The 19,279-nt window shown below is 41.3% G+C and overlaps 1 protein-coding gene across 2 annotated transcripts in view; it reads left to right on the top strand.

Moving 5' to 3' along the window:
- FAM172A (family with sequence similarity 172 member A) overlaps nt 1–19,279 on the top strand; it is a 261,320-nt gene that overhangs the window by 149,791 nt on the left and 92,250 nt on the right. Inside the window, exons 8-9 of one of the 2 annotated variants that reach the window (XM_026866667.1) lie at nt 147–266; nt 451–621. In XM_026866667.1, the coding sequence (XP_026722468.1) occupies nt 147–266; nt 451–606 (276 nt within the window). In that variant the 3' untranslated portion in view covers nt 607–621. Of the gene's footprint in view, nt 1–146; nt 267–450; nt 622–19,279 lie in introns of those variants that run through there. The other variant, XM_026866666.1, reaches the window with a different exon arrangement.

The following is a 19,279-nucleotide window of genomic DNA, read 5'->3' as shown; positions in this document are numbered from 1 at the left end:
ATGAATCTGTTCTTTTTCTGACACTAGAGTATATTCATTTGAGGTTTGTTTTAAGAAAACATTTTAACATATAGGAACACGTTGCTTTTAGACAGAATTGCCAGTTTTTAAAAGGTAATTGTCACAAACGTAATTTCTTTCTGCAGGATAATGGATCTCCCGAAGAACATGCAATTTATGTTTGGGACCATTTTATCTCCCAGTCAGCTGCAGAGAACGTGTTTTTTGTGGCTCACAGTTACGGTGGACTTGCCTTTGTAGAGTTGGTAAGTGTGACTTCTCCGTTGCCTTCTTTCCTGAAGTCTTTCAGAGATTTTCTGAATTCTTTGCGACCACCTTCTTGAAAGCAGCCGCTTAGGAACGACTTTGAACCGATGGTCAGATGCAGGTCTGGGAGGATTTTATTTGCAGCTGGAAGGTCACTGCATTTTTCTCTGTTTTCTCTGTTAGACAATAAGGCCCCATGTGTGCACGAACCTGAAAGACTGTGGGAGAACAAAATGCATTGGATCCTCCTTGTCCAGGCTGCGTGCTGAAAGGCAGCACTCAGTGAGTTTCTGCTCTGGGGCAGAAAGACTGGAGGTGAAGACTGAGGACATACAATAACAGTTTTAAAGCAAAGTCACATTAATGAATGCACCTTTCTGTATATAGATCGGAACTGAACACGAGGGGAAATTTGGGGGGTTTACCCAATTCTGCAGTTTTTCTGCAGAGGCCTGCAGAAGCTTCTGGGGAGACTTTTTTTGCCATTTATTAGGCTCTGGATAAACCCTGCGGTGATGCAAGGTGGAGAGGACTCTGCTCGGTGTAAAGCAGCCCAATCCTTGATGCTGGCACCACCAAACATCCAGTTTATCAGTCTTTCACCTTTTAAAGGCAAATTTTTTGACCTCAGCCTGTGTCTTAAGTTTCCTGTTAACATACATACCATTCTTTAGGTGGGGCTGTAATCTCACTTAACAGTGAAATGCTGGTGTAATCAGGACATCCTTTATTGTAGAAAACTGGAAAAAAAAAAAAAAAAAAAAAAAAAGACGGTCCTGTTGTCCTGTTTACTGTGGAAACGTAAATTGCAGAACATTGCCGTTGGTTTTATAGACATGGGAATCAGTTCATCTTTTGTCTATAACACATTAGTTGAGTCTAACTGAAAGTTAGTACAAGTGGTTCCTGCCTGAACGTAAGATGAATGCCTTAGTTAAGAAAAAACATGCATGAGTGTTTTGTTTTTGATCTTGGGCTGCTCTAAGCAGCAAGAAGAATCCAGAGCAGGACCACTTGTATTATATTAAGAACTTAAGATTTTTGTTTACCTTCTTCATTTGTAGAAATTAAGGCCATTTTGGTTTTCCCTGTGCTTCTGGAAGAGTATTTTTAAAATACAGATGACATGTACAGATTTGAGACTTGAAAACACTTCAGCTGATCATTTTCCACAGGTATTTTATTACCAAGTCAATAAATATTCTCAAAACAAACTTCTTAAGGGACCAAATTAGTGAAGCTGATTAATGCCTTCTATAGCCACAACTTTGGGCAGGAAACGGGTTGTGTTGTGTACGCCCGTTGCTCCTTGGATGCAGCGAAGGGTAGGGAGCATCTCTTCTGCCTTGGCTTTCTTGAGCTTTTCATCTGCCCTGTGTTCCAGCCCAGGTTATTCTGGTGTGCCCTCTCTGTCCAACATGAAGCGTTAGCAGAATTTCTGTAGGTTTTGTAAAGCCACGTTGTTTGGGTGGCCGGACGCCTACAGATACATACACTTAGCACAGGGCAGGAATAAAAATTGACTGGAGACCTTTCTCAGTGTTTCCTAAACAAAGTGCTTATTCGAAGGAGTCTTGGAGAGTTTTTCCATCACATTTCAGTCAGTGGCTTGAGGTGGCATGGGTAACAGATGACCAACGTGTCATTCCCATTTTGCCTGTTTCTCTTGTCACACTGGTGGATATTTCTTCACTTTTGTTCTACTTTAATATGAAGCACACAGATGTTTCAGAACAAGACTTGACTTCTGACCTTGGGGCTTCCAGGGTCAGGGTGCTCAGGGCCTGTGAAATTATCACAAGCTGAGCTAAAGTTTTTATCCATCGCAGGAAGCGACCAGTAAGTAAGAAGTTAAAAAGGAGCTTTGTCAGAGAGACAAGATGGTCTCAGTAAGGGTCAGCTTCTGTAGTCTGCTGTCTCTGCAGGAGATGCATGCCTGAGAGGAAGAATATAATATATAACCATCACATATCTGTCATGCAAAACTAGACCTGAGAAGTATATTTAATGTAGCCTGATTGTTTTTTTTAAAAAATCAAAGGGTATTAACACCTGGTTTTGGTAGAGGTGGTTTGATAACTGAGCTCCACTGGAAGCAGTTTAATTAAATAATGCATACACTGAAGCAGAGAGCATTGGAGTAAAGCCTGAACTATTCTATCACAATATTAATTTGTAAGATTTTATTTTGTTATGATCTCCTTTCTCTTAAAAAAAAAAAAAAAAAAAAAAAAAAAGAAACGGAGCAGCTGATGGGCAATTACTGTCTTATGACAAATACATATTCAGTCACTTCACTTTCTTTCCTGCTTTGTGTGGGGGAGATGATGAGGGAGATAGAGCAGCTACCCCATATAGCAACTGTGCCACCTCTACACTTGCTGTGCAAGAATTTTGGGTCAACTGATTCATAAAATTGTAGGTTACAATAGTTATGGAGACCTGTTGCACAGCTGCGCCTTCGGCGTCCGTGCCCCTTACAGGAGAGCAGTGTGAAGCATATGGCTTTAATTTGGAGTGAAGGTTTCTGGGCCCTCTGCATTTTATTGTGCCCGCAGGGAGCAAGAAAACAAGCAGAAAAGTCCAAAAACATTTGCGTTTCCAATGAATCTCTTTTAAACTCACTTGGCGTGTTCGGTGCTGCGAGGTCTCTCCCGATCGTTCACGATCATCTCGGTCACAGAGATCCCCAGCTCATCCCTTCGTCCGGGTGCCAGGCTCTCGGTGAAAACCAGATGCTCTGGGGTTAGGCAGAGAAACCCGACGAAACCTGATATTAAGCAGAAACTCGTTCATGGTCATTCGCACCATCACGTGGGGAGAGCTGCCGCTCCCCCGGAGCGGCGCGGGGAAGTGTTGGGCTTTGCAGGGGCAGGACACGTCCAGGTGCTCTGCAGGATCCTGAAATCCAGTGCTGGGGTGCGGGCATGCATTTTGGTGGGAAAACTCAAAAGTGAAAAGCGAGCAAACAGGAGCGCCGCATCTGAAATGGGTATAAAAGGAGGAGCCTCTTCGCTTACAAACCTTTGGTGGCCAAGCCGGGTCTTCATTCCAGATTTCATCTCACCGTAAAAATCAAGCCATGGTTTGGAAGCCCTTCATTAAACAAACCAGTAAAACCTGGCTGCAATTTTCAAATACATGCCACAGCATCTAACATTTTTATTGGTCTTTGCAGCTTTTTAATCTACGTTTTTTGCGTGTCTGTGATTGTGAGATGTTAAGAAAAACAGGGTGAGTCTGTAATATCATGCTTGAATGCACAGAAACTGTTACCCAGTTACTGCCGCGCAGGCACACAATTTCTGTACCTTGCTGGGTCATAGATTACTGGGGGAATAATTGAAAGTGATTGAACATGTGTGGGAAGTAAAGTTCCACCAATAAATGTAATTAGTTGTATTGTTTATAGCTTGAATTACAAATGCTAATCATAAACCATATGCTAAAATGTATCTTAATATTTAGTAATTAAAACTTCGTGTAATTGTGGTTTGAAATTAAACGTGCGTCTAATAATACCTACACGTAAATTACTTTTTGAATACACAGCACTAAAAATAGTTGTTGGGTCACTGTGTTCTGCTAATTACTGATTTTGAAAAACTCAAGCCATGATTCATGAACACATAGCAGCTTCTTACTTCTGTTATCCCATACACAGTGTAGTCGGGGATTTATTTTCAGAAGCAGCTTGCTGTAGTTGACGGTAAATTGTGGAACTTTCCCAACTCCTAGCTTATAATAATTTTATGAAATTTAACAGAAAGTGAGAATTTCAAGTTGATGAAGTCAATTTTATATTTAGTTTACAGAAAATAAGTTTCTGGTACAACGCCTCCTTTGAGTTTTTTCTGCCAAATTTTGTGGGTTTACAATTATTTTGCTTTAAAAAGAATGTTTTCCCTTGTCATTGCCTGCATAAAAGACCTGCACAGGAGAAAAGATCTGTTGTGCCCCCCGTGCCTACTTGAGTGCTGTGGCCACCTCCTGCGGATCTAGTGACAGCGTCAGGGCCTGGCTGCACGTTGGAGAGGACAGAAAGGGTGGTCCTAGGATGCTGGGTGACGTGTAGAACTATCCGTGTCCATCATTGTAAAGAGCACATGACAACTACTCATTTTGGAATCACGAGAAGAATTGTTAAAGCTAAGCTTTCAAAATTGTCAATTAGGTATTCAGTATCCTGAGATTTAAAAAAATAAAAAATAAAAGGGGGGGTGGGGAGATTTTGTGGAAGATTTCTCCTGTTTGCTTCCTGTATTCCTGAGACCTTTGCATTTTTGAAGGTTTCCTCGGCACCTTATGAACCAGAAGTGTAGCTTTTCTCTTTTAATTTTAGTTAAATAACGTCTTTAAGAAAAAGAACCACCAAATATCACGAGAATCGTGACATAATAGTGGTATCTCCAGCTTACAGCGTTCGTACTGCTGTAAAAATACAAAGTACATTGGGGAATGTAATATCGTTAAATTAGGAGAAGGAAAGTAGGTTCATTGTCTCTGAGCAGATGAGAAACTATTCATTATGGTCTTTGTTGGCTAAAATGTTGGATGTATATATTGACAGTTTGCACAAAAGTGCGTATAAAAGTGCGTGCGTGTGTTTTTAGGCAGCTTTGTTAAAATGAGAGCCCTTAAAACACACTATTCAAATTACTGTATCCACTCTAGCGTCCTAATTCCATCAAAATCAGCCAATTTTGTCCATTTGAAATAATTCTAGGTCCGTCGTTCTGAGATAGGCTCTGCAATATGCTGCCACTTCATTTTGTCGTATTGTGGTGAGTACGGCGAGGACCTGACCCTGGCTAGAGCTGATAGGTGCCGTAATAATAACGACGATGAGTGGACACCTGCTGAGCTACCTGGGAGCCTCTGAGCCTGCATCAGTATTCTGGCACAGGCAAAATGCAATTTGAGAGCCTTAATGACTGGGCTGTGAACCTGCCATTAGCTTTTCATTAATTTAATTTCCCTAAATTTCATATTGAATGTGTTGTTGTAGTTGGCTTCTTATTGATATATACTTTTATAAATATACGTATCTACTTTTTTTTTATATTTAGTTTGGCTCAAGAATTGATGAACACAGAGCAGGTAGTGTGGATATGCAACTCTTAATTCCTTTGCCTAACATATTATATCAAAATACAGCTACGGGTGTGTAGCAGAAATAACACAAGATCCGTGATGGTTGTAGGAAGCACGGGAGAGAGCTGGAGGTAGAGAGCTGAGAAGCAAAACACCTTGGTGACCAGGATCCATTTTTTGAAGAAACAAGGCGAAATATCACTGTGCTTCAGAGCTTTGTGAGCATTAAACTGACAAAAAAAAAAAAAAAGATGTTCTTTAATTGTTGGATGTCTGTTGGGAGAGCAGTACGGGTTGGTGTCTTTTAGGCTTACGGGGATCTGGGTTATATGTCCAGTTTTTAGACAAATCATCTCGCCCAACTCTACCTGTTTTAGGTCTCACCTTTTTCTGTGTTGTACACTTAGTTTGCACCTCTTTGAGTCAGGTCTGAAAGAGGAAGGGACACTCGGAAAAGTCTAAAAACAGGATCTTAATTGCATTTGGTTATTTATTTCAGCTCTACTTTTTGGTGCTTCTTGGAAAAATGAAAAAGGTCAAACGGGAAATGAAGGTGGGCAAGAGGAGCTAATGGAGAAACCGCAGTGCGACGGGTAGAAAAGGTTGGGCAGGACTAGGGTCACTGGCCTGGGGGCAGATTTCTCTTAGTATTTTTGTTACTGACGCGGACACACAAAGTACACAATAATGACATTGGTTCCTGGCATGAAGTGGTGAAGTCACCGTTGGTACTCATAAGTAGAACTTCTGCAGTAAGAGAGATTAAAGGAAATAATACAAATTTCAGGACACTTAGGCATTGACTGGCTAGTCATCTGCATTTGTGTATGAAGAGTGATCTCATTAACAGGGAACAGCAGGGATGGAGAAGCCCTTAGACGTGCGACTTTGTTGCCCGTGGCTGTAAGCGAATGACCCGATAACGCACCCAAAGATGTGATCCTGTGATTTGTTCGCTCCTTCTATCCTACAAAGGAAAATATTAACGCCAGCCAGCGTGCTGTGAGATTTATCTGAGATAATTTGAGACATTTGGGAAGATTAACTCAGTCCGAAAGAGGTAGGGGGAAGAGGTGTCAGTATGCCCAGAGCTTGTTTTACTAGAAACGATGAAGGATAACGCGGACGTGCCATGGTGCGGAGCCACGTGGAGATATCCTGCCTACCCCGAGCACCAGACTCAGTGTAGAAACACACACCCTCTGGGCTTATCAGTCTTAATAAGAGCTGTGTAATCTACTAATGCTCTTACGTTAACTTTGGTAGCTATTGAAGAAAAGGATTCAACGCCTATTCTGTATTTGCCTGGTAAAAACCTTGGCTTGTTCAGCCTGGCGAGGGAAAGCTTAGAGGGATTGGTAGCACTCTGCAAATACATCGGGAGAGTAAACAGCGGGGAGGGAGGGCCGTGTAAGCCAAGGAACAATGTTGGCACAGGAACAAATGGATTAAAACTGGTCATGAATAAATTTAGGGTGGAATTAGGTTTCTCACCGTTGGATGAGGAAGGCTGGTTTGGGAACAGGAGGACTGGGGCAAAGCTGCTACCCAGCGTGACCCGCACATGGCAAGAATTATGTGAGTAATTGGCTGGGACCTTCGCTTCGTGGTGTGACCCAGGAGTCCGTGTTCCTCTGAAAGCCAGTGTGTGCAGGTGCGTTTTTTCAGCCGTGAACAGTTGGACCCAGTTTGGATTAATTTTTCTGGAATTGGCACCTCTCTTGACTCCAGGCTCACTCTGTGGCTCGAGCGCCGGAACCGCCGAGTTTGAGCCAAAACCAGGTCAACCCCTAAACACCACTGTTTGTGAACAACTTCTTTTCCCTCCTCACTTGTTTTTGGAAGTAGTGGACTCATTTTTGCTAATGCTTTCTGAAGTGCACAAGTTCAGCTTGTAGTAGAAAGCAACAGGCATCACAGATCCCCTGGTGAGGGGTTGCAGCAGCGAGGAAATTAAATGATGGATTGAGCAAAAAGTACTGGAAATATTTTAATACGTGTCACTGCCTGCTGAATTGGTAGCAACTTCTTGATGACATTTAGCTTTTACTGATATGTATGTGTGTGTATATATATATATATATATATATATATATTAAAAGCATGTATGTATGCATTCATACACATATATTTATATTTATGCATATATATTGCCAATTTTAACACAGAGCAGATAAACATTTTAGGCCACCCTCAGCCTAAATAAATAAGCTGACAAGTGTACACTGGCATCATTATTTCACTTGCTACCACTTACTGGTTTTATCCATTTTCACTGAGGTAACAATCACACGGTGGTGCCTTGTCTTGTCCTGCAGAACTTGCAAGTCTGGAAGGGTCGTCTAACGGGAGGAGACGGAGGAGTGATGAGGGATTACCAAGAAGTTCACAGCACCGTAGCTGCATGTCCTTTTCCATTTTTAGTTTAAATGCCCTGTAGGCATCTCGTTCCTCAGTTCATCCCCAGCCCTCTCAGCCTTGCTGCTGGATGAGGATGGCTGCAACGCAAGCCCGAGCGTTGGCCGCTTCCAGAACAGGCTCGTGTTTTGAATATTCATCCCTCCTTGTTACCTTGCTCTAGATAACTTGCTCAGCCTCATTACTTCTTGCTTCCTCGTAATGATTTGCTAATGTTCTGTCTCATGCTTCACTCAACTCAGTCCATGGTCTGAGGCTAGCCCTACGTATGCCCCTTCCCCACTTCTTCCAAAAGGAGAAGGGCAATGCTTCATGGACTGGAACGATATACCGCCTGCTAATTACCAGCACCACCCATCATTACTTTATGTCTCATTGGCCTGCTCATATTAATTTTCCAGTTTGACACCAAAGTTGGAATGCTAATTATGAAATGAACGACGAACTGGAGATGGGTAAAAGTTTGGGTTACTCGGAAATGTAGTTTCTTGGAAATCGGTGTTTGTGTCCTGTGGGATTTGGAGGTCAAAGGCACGGCACTTTCTGCATCTCTTTGCATAGCCATTTCTAGCGTTGCGTCATCTCACTAGCTGTATATTTTTATAATTTCTTTGCATTGTTTTAAATCCCATGCTCTACACAGTGAACATTTATTTTTAGATTTCAGTATGAAGAGCTTTCTGATCTTTAGCAATTGTTCTTGTACTTCCATTCCCTTGTTCTCTTGTTGCCCAACTATATATAACTAGGTCTTTTTTTTTTTTTTTTTCCTTTTCTCTTTGTATGCCTGTCTGAATTCAGTCCTGTTTGTCAACATTTCCCTGGTAGTATGCTGAGAATCGAACTCTGTATTTTAAATGCAATTACTATAGTTAGCTCAAGGTGAACTTCAGTACCTTTGCTCAGTTGAGCTGCATTTCGGTCAGTGCAGCCAAAATGGTACCAGATTTTTTTTTTTTTTCCCCAAGTTTCTTTGAATTTGTTATCCACTAATGTTTATGCATCCCTCAGAGTATTTCAGTGCTCTCGATTTCCTTTTCCCCGGTGGTACTGAATGCAGAAGATGATTTTTCCCTCAAAAAAAAAAAAATATTACCTCACATTCTTCTAATCTAATTGAGTTGTGGCCCTTGTTGCCCAGGATGACAAACTAGTTTGTGTAATGATCCCTTTTGTGCTACAGGTCTATGAATCCTGGAAGCTCGTTTTGTGTTTCTTTCATGCCTTACTTCTTTTGGCAATTTCTCTCACTTTAATGTCACCTGCAAATTTAATTAATTCCAGATCATTAATGAAGATGTTAAATAAAACCGTATTTGGCATCTATCCCTATATCTGACTAGAAACTTCCTTCTGGCTCAGTAAATTCCTTTGTATTAGTACCCTTCTCTGCATTGTTTCAACTGTTTTCAGTTCTGTGAGACAGCGTTACATATCAGTCAGTTTGTTTTTCATTTCAAGTTCTAGCTTTAAAAGAAAAAAAGCGCCTAAGCACAGGACCGTGTTCAAAGAACACATCACTCGTCCCTTCAGTTGTGCAGATAAACCTCAGCCCCTGAACCTCTCAGAGCTGATGGGGCAACGTCTGTGTGCAACCGTCTTCTTCAAATGTGTAGAGTAGACTGTTGATCCCAACAGTGAACTCCGGGGCCCGGGGAGACTGGTTTTCCTTAGTTTCTTGCCTAGCCGTTCAATTTCTCACTGGTTGCCCAAACTTCCCAGAAGTTACAAGTTGTCGTCTCTAGGTGTGCGGCTCCGTAGAGGTGTTTTCTGCCTGAACCATCTCAAACTCATCAGAGCTCTTCCCAGACACTGCAGAAATTCATCAGCGGTAACAGGACGCGAGTCCTGAACCTCTGAGTACCCGACACTGCACGCCTTTGCCTTATCTCCACCCCTCTGATGTAAACTCATCTTTGGGTCTCCGAGGTGAATTCCTGAGATGCTGGTACTCATGTCGTCCTGCTGCATCAATAAAAGTCCTGTCTTCCGTTTTCCTGGACAGACTTACTAGATCTTCACCCCACCCAGGTTGATCTTCACACTTTGCCCTCTTAATCATGTAAAATCTTCCTTTTTATTTCATTTAATCCACCTGATTCTGGGTCTTACCAGCAGGTCCCCTTTTTGCTGTGGTATGCAGATTCGTCTTTTCTAGCAGTGGTGCATCAGGACGGGAAAAGGAAATTTTTAGACCCCTTTCTGCGGATGTGCTCGCTGCATCTGTAAATGGCCGTGCTTTGGACTGACCGGAGGTTCAAAAACACGAGTGCGGGATTTTTATTTTTTTTTCAAGCAGGTACAATATGAAAAGCTGGAATTTAATTTCACTTTGTAGGTTGTTACTTACGTCTCTAGATTGGTTTGGAGAGCGGCTTAAGATTTTACAACATATGACATCACCACAGTCTAAAGGGATTGCAGTTCTTTGTGAATGTATATATGAATGCTAATAAAGAAGGAAAGTAGGAGTTTTGGATTTGCTTATACAATTAAGAAAGTGGGGACAATCACACGTATTGTTCCCTGACAGGTTCTGTGGTGCGTTTAGATTATTTTATCTGAAATATTAGGCTGTTCTAAATTCTGTGGTTGTTTGGAGGTTTGGTTGTTTTGTTGTTTGTTTTTTTTTAATGGAAAAAACATTAAATAAAGGAAGTTGTCTCACTGCTATTTCAAACTTTTCCCCATTTCTGTGACATGATCTGATGCCGATAAGACTACACAAGTGTATTGTGTTACTGTTAATTTAAATGTTAATTATGGTGAAAAGTGTATGTTCGGCTTTTGTGTGGAACAGCAGAGATTTTATAAGACTTTAAGACCCGGTTTAGTGGATCAACCAGGGGAACTGCAAGTTAATAATATATTAGGCATTGCAAATCCAGGTGGAGTAAAAGGAATCCACACACACTCTGGTGAAGGGAGCTCTCGAACTGCGGTGCTGTAAGAAGCAGCTGGAATTTGCATTTTATCCTAGAACTTTCCTTTCTTTAATCTAGTGAAGATGTGTTACATAGCTCTTTCAGTATATTAGTGAAGTATTTTAATATTAATAATAGCACGACTACCAGTGTTTAAATGTTAAAATAATCCTATTTAAGGGCTTTGCTTGAATGTGATATGAAGTAAAAATATGTAAGTAGATTTTGCACATATATTAATTGAGAAAATTGTGCCTTTAACGCCACAGAACTGAACCGAGATTTTAATGCAGAGTGTCAAAACGCAGGAGTAAAATGTCATCATAAAAACATGAGAAATAAGAGGTCTAATTGGTTATTTTTCTGTCTTTACTATTTTTCCAAGGCAATTTAAATGTAACAGTGAATCTCAGCATCCTGCAGTATCGGGATAGAAGGCGCATGAGGTTTTTACAAGCTTGATTAAGCCGAGGCATTTTATTTGCTTGTCGATACCTGGATTATATTTTGTCCTGGGTGGCTATAGCCGTCTGACAGGAGTATTATACCTTTGTGCTATGAAGTCAGGAGCTGCCAGTGATCTTTAAAAGCGGAGTTTCTTCAGAGGAAAAGTTTTTGTAGGCTTCCTTGCTTGTTTCTTCATCCTCCTCCTTTCTCTCCCCATCCCTTTCCCAGAACAGATGATGAATAATGTTTAGGAAATCATTCCCCACAAGACTCCGTGGGAAGACTTGCTATTTTAGCAGTTTTGATGTAGTTACCAAGTAATTGGTGAACCTTGTATGGTCCTGTGGTCATGAATATTGCTTTGTGCACCTTACCAAGTTTTATTCCAGTTCGGGAGTGATTTTGAAGTATTAATGTTATATGCCAGCTGCTTTGCTTAAGAGCCTTAGTGTTTTCTTGAATTCCTTTAAAATTTAGTTTAAAATAGGCGAGGGTACGAAAAATGTATTTACAATATTCTTTGACAGAATAAATTTCAATCAACAGAGAGATGATTGTGGTGTTAGACCTCTGGTATTGTAGTTCTTGTAAACAGTAAACCTATTTTTCTTTTTTTCTACATCACCGCGTACTTTACTGGGTGGATTTTTAAAAAAGATACCAGAATATCAAAATAACAACACAAAACCCCAGCCACCCTCTTTCAGTCCCTACCCCGGTGGGCACGTAACTTCCAGTGTTTTACAAGGTGTTAAAGTGCAGAGATTATATTTTCTCAGCCTTAAAAAAAAAAAAAAAAAAAAAAAAAAAAGCATTGTTAATCTAACCCTCAGTAATCTTATTTCACTTCGCCGCTGTTGCCGTCTACAGCCCCGGCAGATTATTATTTTTTTTTAAGCCAGCTGTTGAAAATAACCTAGTTTAAAGAGTTCACAGCTGAACGTGAGGGATTCATCATTATATATTTACTGTCTGAGGCGGATATAGCTGTAAGGTTTTTCAGATGCCATTGATCTATTGCGCATGTTCCCTCCCCGGGTTGCAGGACGTGCTTCTATTTGCATAAGGCCCTGGGCAAGGTTCTTTCTTGCATTGATTGGCCTGTCCAAGGGAGCCTGATGTGCTCCTGCATTGATCACCCTGTCTTTTCTTGGAAGGCAGTGTTACGCTGAGTTCATCTCAAACATTCTAGGGAGAAGGGAAAACTTTACTGCAGATGTCTCAATTTTATTCAGATGTTCCTTTGAGTATAGGCCTTTCCTTTTTTTTTTTTTTTTTTTTCCTCCAGGATAAGTTTTTTTTTCCTTTTTTTTTTTTTTTTTAAATTTGGATGCGTTTCTGCAGTTATAGCGCAGCATAGACCGGAGCGTACTGAAAAGCTGTGTTAAGTGAAATCGCCGTTATGTACACCACTTATTCCATGCTGTGGTTTTTTTTTTTTTTTTAAAAAAACAATGCCTGTAGCTTCCAGCAAAAATCAAAACTACTCTCCCTTCAAAGAGTTTGCAATTATAAGTGGAGACTTAATCTAAGACTACGTGTGCTGGTGTCTTTGCTTAGATTAATATTGTCAGTTCGTAACCTGCATGATTTGTGCTAAATTTTCTTCAGTCTTTCAAAAATATTAAAACGTGGCATCTTCGGAATAAAACTGCAGTTGGATTTTGGCTTTCTGGAGCCGTACCTCAAAACAAATCACATAGGTAAATTGCTGAGCAGACCGATGATTGATCAGCTCTGTGTTGATCAGAGAGGGCAGATAACTTCCTTACAATGTCCTTGTTGTTACCAACGTGGACTGTCAGGGGTTGGCTTTCAAAACCCGGGTTTGGCAGCCGGGTTCTTGGCTCACCCTCATAGCGGACGGGGCTTTTCAACGTCTGCTGCAATAACAACCCATATTCAGGAGCTCTGAAATCCACCACTGCACTTTCTGACAGCCTCATGTTTGCCTACGTGCCTAATTACGGGAAGGATGCCCGTTGTTACTGTCCACCAAGCCTATTTCTGTGGTCAGAAAATTATTTGACACGTGGACTTCCCTGTAGGTAGAGGTGAAATGTGGTTATATCCAAAGGGTGGCTCGTATCTAGTGAATAAGCTGACATGTGAACTTTACCCAAGCGTGTGACAGTGCTGCATGTTGCTGCATGAAAAATAAAATGTTATGATAGAGTTCCTGTCCTGCAGAGCACTGCGCATCACAGGGCCGTTCCCTCGTTTTTTGTTGGTTTGGTTTTTTTTTTAAATTTACTATGGATATTTTTGTGGATGCTGTAGAATTTTCCTTGAAGGAAATAAGTATTCAGAGATACACAGCTGAGATTGTATTAACGCTATTACATAAAAATTGAGCAGGGTGTTGGGTTTTTTTCCTTGCTTGGATTATAGTTTCATGTCTTTCACAGAAGCAATAATGTGTTGCATTGTATTGCGATACTTTGGCTTAGGGAACATATTCCTTTGGTCATTCGGTAAAACAAAACTTAGATAAGTCTAATTCAGGTAGCGTATATGAAATTTCATCTTCATTATCATGCAAATGCAGTGAGAATGTAACATTTCCCAAGATGTCATTTGACTATTAGGATCTTTAGAAAATGGCCTCTCAAAGCCACAAAGCTAATATTCCAGAAGAAAGCTATATAATGCCTAAAAATTGTCTATCCTTATTCTATATGAATAACAAATGTAATAGAACAGGCCGTTATTAAAATCGCAAAAGAATGTGTTGACCTATTGGTACGGAGGGTCTTTTCTGATTTGTGTGTTGATGGTGAATTCTGAGCTTTCTGTAGCAGAGGGGATGAACATGCAAATACAGATTTCAAAAATCTGCAGGGGAAAAAAAAAAAAAAAAAAGTTGGATAGTAACTGTAAATCTGTTCTTTTTTGTTTTAGTGTATAAAAGAAATCGTTGGATATTTATACCGATAACTATTCTGTTATATGCAGCGATATCCTGTGCGAGTGTTATATATATTGTGTGTCTGCATTGTGCACAGATTGTGCATCCGCAACACTTTCCACTTATTTTAAGCTGTCTTTTGCTGATATTTGAGTCAATGAACATAGAAGATGGGCACAGGCTAAATATGAGCTAATCTCTTAAGTGAGGGGGGGAACTTGCTTTTAATTCTGAAATAAAAGAAGAGTCTGAGTATCTCGTAGCAGTGCACTGTTGTGTTATTCAGTTGAAGAAAAACGCTGGACTTGCTTATATGCATGAACTATGCAGGGCAAACAAGACCCAAAAAAATTCTGATAGCAAAAGAGACCTTTTGCAAACAGCTTCAGTTTTGAAAAAGAAAAGAGCGGGACACAATTGTTTATAAGCAATTAAAATGAAGAAAAGAAACCTAATCTCTTAGTTCAGGTAGAAATACTCTCCAGAAAAAAAACAAGTATCCGTAGCATTGTGCTGCTAAACAAAAGCGGATGCCTTAGAAAACGCGATGAAGATGATGTATACAGGTGCTTCCAGACTTTTTGATACCGTCCGTGGGTGCTGTGTAGCGAGTTATTTTTTTTCTCGGCAGGTATTTTCAGCCCCAACTGATGTTCTGGATGTGTTGAAATGAGTGTTTTGAATGGGTTTTAATAACAGCCCGATTGCTGGCCATCAGAAATACAGGCGAGTCCTTTCACTGATAAGGTCTGAATAAAACAGAGCAGCACAATGGAAAAAAAAAACTGTATTTTTTAAGTTTTCCTGTGAAAAATCTAGCTTCCGTGGCATAAAGTGATATTTTTTCAGGTGCAGGACTGATGTTTTCCAAATAAGTGTATGAAGCGTGAAAGTCCAAAATCTGTGGGGTTTGTTGTGTGTTTTTTTTTTTTTTTATTTTATTTTCAGCTTGTAAAGCCACAGTATTTAGAGACTGGAAAAATAACAGAGAATGCCTGAAGTGCCATCTCTCTCCCGTGTCACTGAGACATTTTCATTTTACAAGCACGTTAAAGACAAGAGGTGGCTCTGTGCTGTTTTGCCAGGGAGATCTTTTCAAAGTCCAGGTACTGCTAATGTGACAGATATCATGCAGCAATTAGAAATGTTTTCTGCTACTTCATTCCCACCTAAACATTTTTACTCTCCGTGCATCATACGTGGTATCTGCCCTTCACTCAGAACCTTTTGATGATCTAACTGGCAATCTTCCATCACAGGCAAGATACTCTAGTGCATATTTTAAAAGGCGTTAAAGTTTATTTAGGCTTTTTTTTGTTTGTTTTTTGTTTGGGTTTTTTTTAGGTAAAATGGGGTGTTTAAATGATAAAGACTCGGATCAGGAACTCCTCAACCCTTGTGATCTGGTGCAGCAGTCAGAGGAGGGAATTGATAGAGCCTCCCCGTTTCACTCCAAAAATGCTGATTTTCTGTCCTGTTGGTATTTTGAGGAGAGGCTGCTCTGGGTGCAGTACAGACTGCTTAGTGCCAGATTTAGTGGGGTCACCGTTTGAGCCCTACTTTATTGCCAAAAGGGTAATGGGTGGCGGTGTTCGTAAGAATAGTGTGTAATAAAGACAAAACAATTAGAATTGTCCTGCTCTGCAGACTCTCGTGTTGCTTCCCACCGCCTTTCTTTCGCCAGGAAAAAAAAAAAAAAAAAAAAAAAGCGATTGTCCTGTTTAAGTAGAGGCTAAATCCTTATTTGTCTGGGCAAAACTCATTTTTATTGCATGACATAGAAAATAATGTAAGTTATTCTTCGCATTGCTTTGGATTGCACCTCTTTTGTATGTACTCGATACATTTTTATATTTTGCAGCATTCTGCTAAGTACAATCTAAGTGAAGTTTTTTACTCTAATTGTGAAGCAAGTGCTATAGAAAAGAGAAATTTGAAATTTCAATGCCACTATATTTGGTAGATTCGCATGAATCTGTGGAAGGGGATAGCAAGTCTGTAGTTTGTAACTGCACAAAATTAAAATTAGTTATATAACGCGCATTTCTCCCGATATCTTATTTTGAAAGGGAAAAAAAAAAAAAAAAATCTTTCTGCCTTCTGCTTCTCTTTCGTACGTACTGAAGTAACTTTTCTCAGTTTAAACAAATATTTCTAAATCAGGTAGTTCAGGAGACGCATCCTGTGGGAAAAGGCACCCGCCTGCATTCGGAGAGCCAAAGGCGTGCGGGCATCTGCCACAGCGCGCGGCTCCGCGCAGCTCCCTGCCCCTCTACGTCCCCACGCGCGGTGGCGCGTAGCACGTACTGCGGTATAAAATTCTTAATAAGTTTTAGCAGCGTAATTTCTATAGCATCAAAGACCCATTGATGCTGGTAATGCAGGAGGTGTGTTTCAGCCCTTCCCTGTTTCCCCCTGACCTCTCGCACATCGACACACTCCCCTTCAATCACACTCCTCTTCCACCCAGCTGTATCCCAAGCGAAACTTCCCAGCCTGTCAGCAGCGCGCGCCCGGTGCCCTCGCACGGCAGCCAGCATCCCTTCCCTCCCTTCCCCGTGGCCCCACGCTCCCAACAAGCAGGGGCGACCAGGTCCCAAAAAAGCCTCCATTTTGATTTTTAACCCTCCTCGCAACGCAGAGATAATGAGCGACGGCTGAGGGGATGTCAGTCTTCGGGTTCCTCTTTTCTTGTGCTGGTGTCATTCACGCCACGGATGTGCCCGCGCGGGGCTGCGCCTTGTGCATCGCCCTCCCGGCCCTCAAATGAACAGCGCGCGGCCCGAGCCCGGTGTAAATAGCAACTGCTTCCCTCGGCAAAATTAACTTTTGTCGGCCAGCCTAAAGTGTAACCCCGTGTCACATTTTCTGCAGTAGGTTGACATCCCCGGGCACGAGGGATCAAGCGGTGCTGCGGCAAAGCGACCTTGTCTTTTCTTCTCTTCCTTAAAATAGCCGTTAGCATCTCTGTGCATGAAAGGGGGAAATAATAAAAACTTTCTTAACGTCTGTAATATATAACTGCGCTTTCACCTCCCGCCTCCCAAACTGTTTTGTGCTGAGCTCAACCGTGCTGGGGTTTGGTACCGGGCGGCAGCACCGTAAGTCTTCTGAAAAAATATTTGTTGATAATCGCCGTAGATGCAGCATCTGCTGTAAAATCCACTTGCATTATTTCAGTTGCTAACTTTTTCAGAATGCTAAATTACCGCTAAAATCTAATGAAAAATTCTTCCATTCTTTCACGGCTACATCCTAAGCCTAAATGTGTATATGCCATTTAGAGATTTTAATGAATCTCGTGCAATTAAAGTTTCATCGGCAATTGTACCCTGGTAGTTATTGTAAGGTGTCTAAATACGAATCTACTGTCATTCTGAACGCTGCGTTTCCAGCCATTTGTCTCTTAAACTAATGCATATTTGCCATCTTCACTTTAAACAGGAATCAATTTATAATGCACATTGTAATCTTTTAGTAAAAGCCTAATTGTGTACGTTCCTTTTTAAAATGCAGGGATGGGAATAAATGTCTATTAATGCTTTACACAGGAAAAACAGAATACAAACTTTTGTGATCTGAATATATTTATAAATAGTCACTTGCACTTTTTATGCAAATGAAATTGGGCAGCGCTGTCAGCCTTCAGGGATTTTTTTAATTTTTTTTTTTACGCTATTATAAGAATGGCTTATTTGACATCTCATATGTGTCTTTTAATAACGTTCGAGGCTTTTTCCATGCACCTGTAACTGGTGCCATCTTGTTTCGTTCTTTTATACCTTTTGTCTTTGTTTCCTTATTTTATTGCCTGTACTTCACGGAAGACGTGAATGCTAATGAACATATGACGTGTACCATCATTCACAAGATGAACAGATAGCTTTCTCTCTTTGTCAAATGTTTATGCAGTAAAATGAAAAATTAAACAAATCTAACGTGACTCTGTTGTAATTCCAGCTTAAATAAAACACCTACTGAAGTTTTTTGTAGATTTCCCCCCCACCCCCCCTCCGCCCCCCCACATCGGAGAGAAATTTTTCAGGGTGCTGGGGGATTGTATCCTATCCAAAGAGTAAAGTTTGAGGTAATTTGCTAAAAGGCAGAGAAGTTATATTACAAAATTGTTGATACTGGACCGTAATAAAGTCTAAATAGTGTTAACCTCCAATTAACAAAAAAAGGGGGGAAGATGTCAAAACACTCATTACAGGTTTAATTATAATTTCTGATTGATTCAAAACCTTCTGACTGTGCTCTGGCCGCTCCAGTTTAGCCATTCAGCCCTTGCTGCCCGCATTGTGCATTCAGCAGCTCCTATTAGACATCTTCACAGTGAGTGATTCTGCCGGGCTTCCCTGACACCCGCGTTCACGCATGGCCTCCCGCTCCTCCGCGACGAAACGTTTTTCCGAGCGACGTTGAAGACGCCTTGGCCATCTCAAGCTCCGTGACTCTGCCTCTGTGTGTATGTGTGTGTGCTCACGCCAAAACACGAGCACACAACGACTGACGATGACGACGCGCGTTGGGGCACGCGCGTGCCCGGGCCACCGGTACGGTTGGGGTGCGGAGCCTGGACCCACGCGTGTCTCCCACCCAGGGTGGGGGATGCGCCCTGGTCCCCGCGGTGCGGCGTGGGGGGCTCCCGGCAGCCGGTGACACTAGAGGGCACTGCTTGTCCTCGGTTGCAGCTTACTTCTGGGACGGCGGGCAACGCTCGGCTGAATTCTGTAATCTTATTTTAATTAACGACCGAATTCTTATTAGGAGATTCTAGGCTGTTTAATTCGTTGTTGGGTTGGGGTTTGGTTTTGTGGGTTTTTTTGTGTTTTTTTTTTTAGCTTGGTGTTAATGTAATGGGTGGAGTCTGCGGTACTCACAAACAAATACAGAATCAAGCATCCCGTACACTAACAATTTTTATATTAAAAAAAAAAAAAGCAAACTCTAAATGTCATTCTTGGCAAAGCCAGAAGGCTGGGTTTGCCCTGCGATGGGGTTTAGATCCCTTGCCAGCTGTGCTTCCAGCCAGCAAGTGTGATGCGCAGCGTTAGAAACACGTCGGGGAGAGTACTGAGGAGTTAGGGCAATTTATTTCAGCAAAGGTCAAGAGAAAGATAAGCAGAGGACAGGAATGGGAAGTTTGAAAAGAGTCCATCTTTGGTGTGTGTAAAACGTGTAGCATTTACGTTACCCTTGGAAAAACGTTTGTTAATCA

This window comes from Athene cunicularia, assembly GCF_003259725.1.
Source record: "Athene cunicularia isolate RWA chromosome Z unlocalized genomic scaffold, athCun1 chrZ_part3, whole genome shotgun sequence".
NCBI classification, from domain to species: Eukaryota; Metazoa; Chordata; class Aves; order Strigiformes; family Strigidae; genus Athene; species Athene cunicularia.
This window is presented reverse-complemented; position numbering and strand designations above follow the sequence as displayed.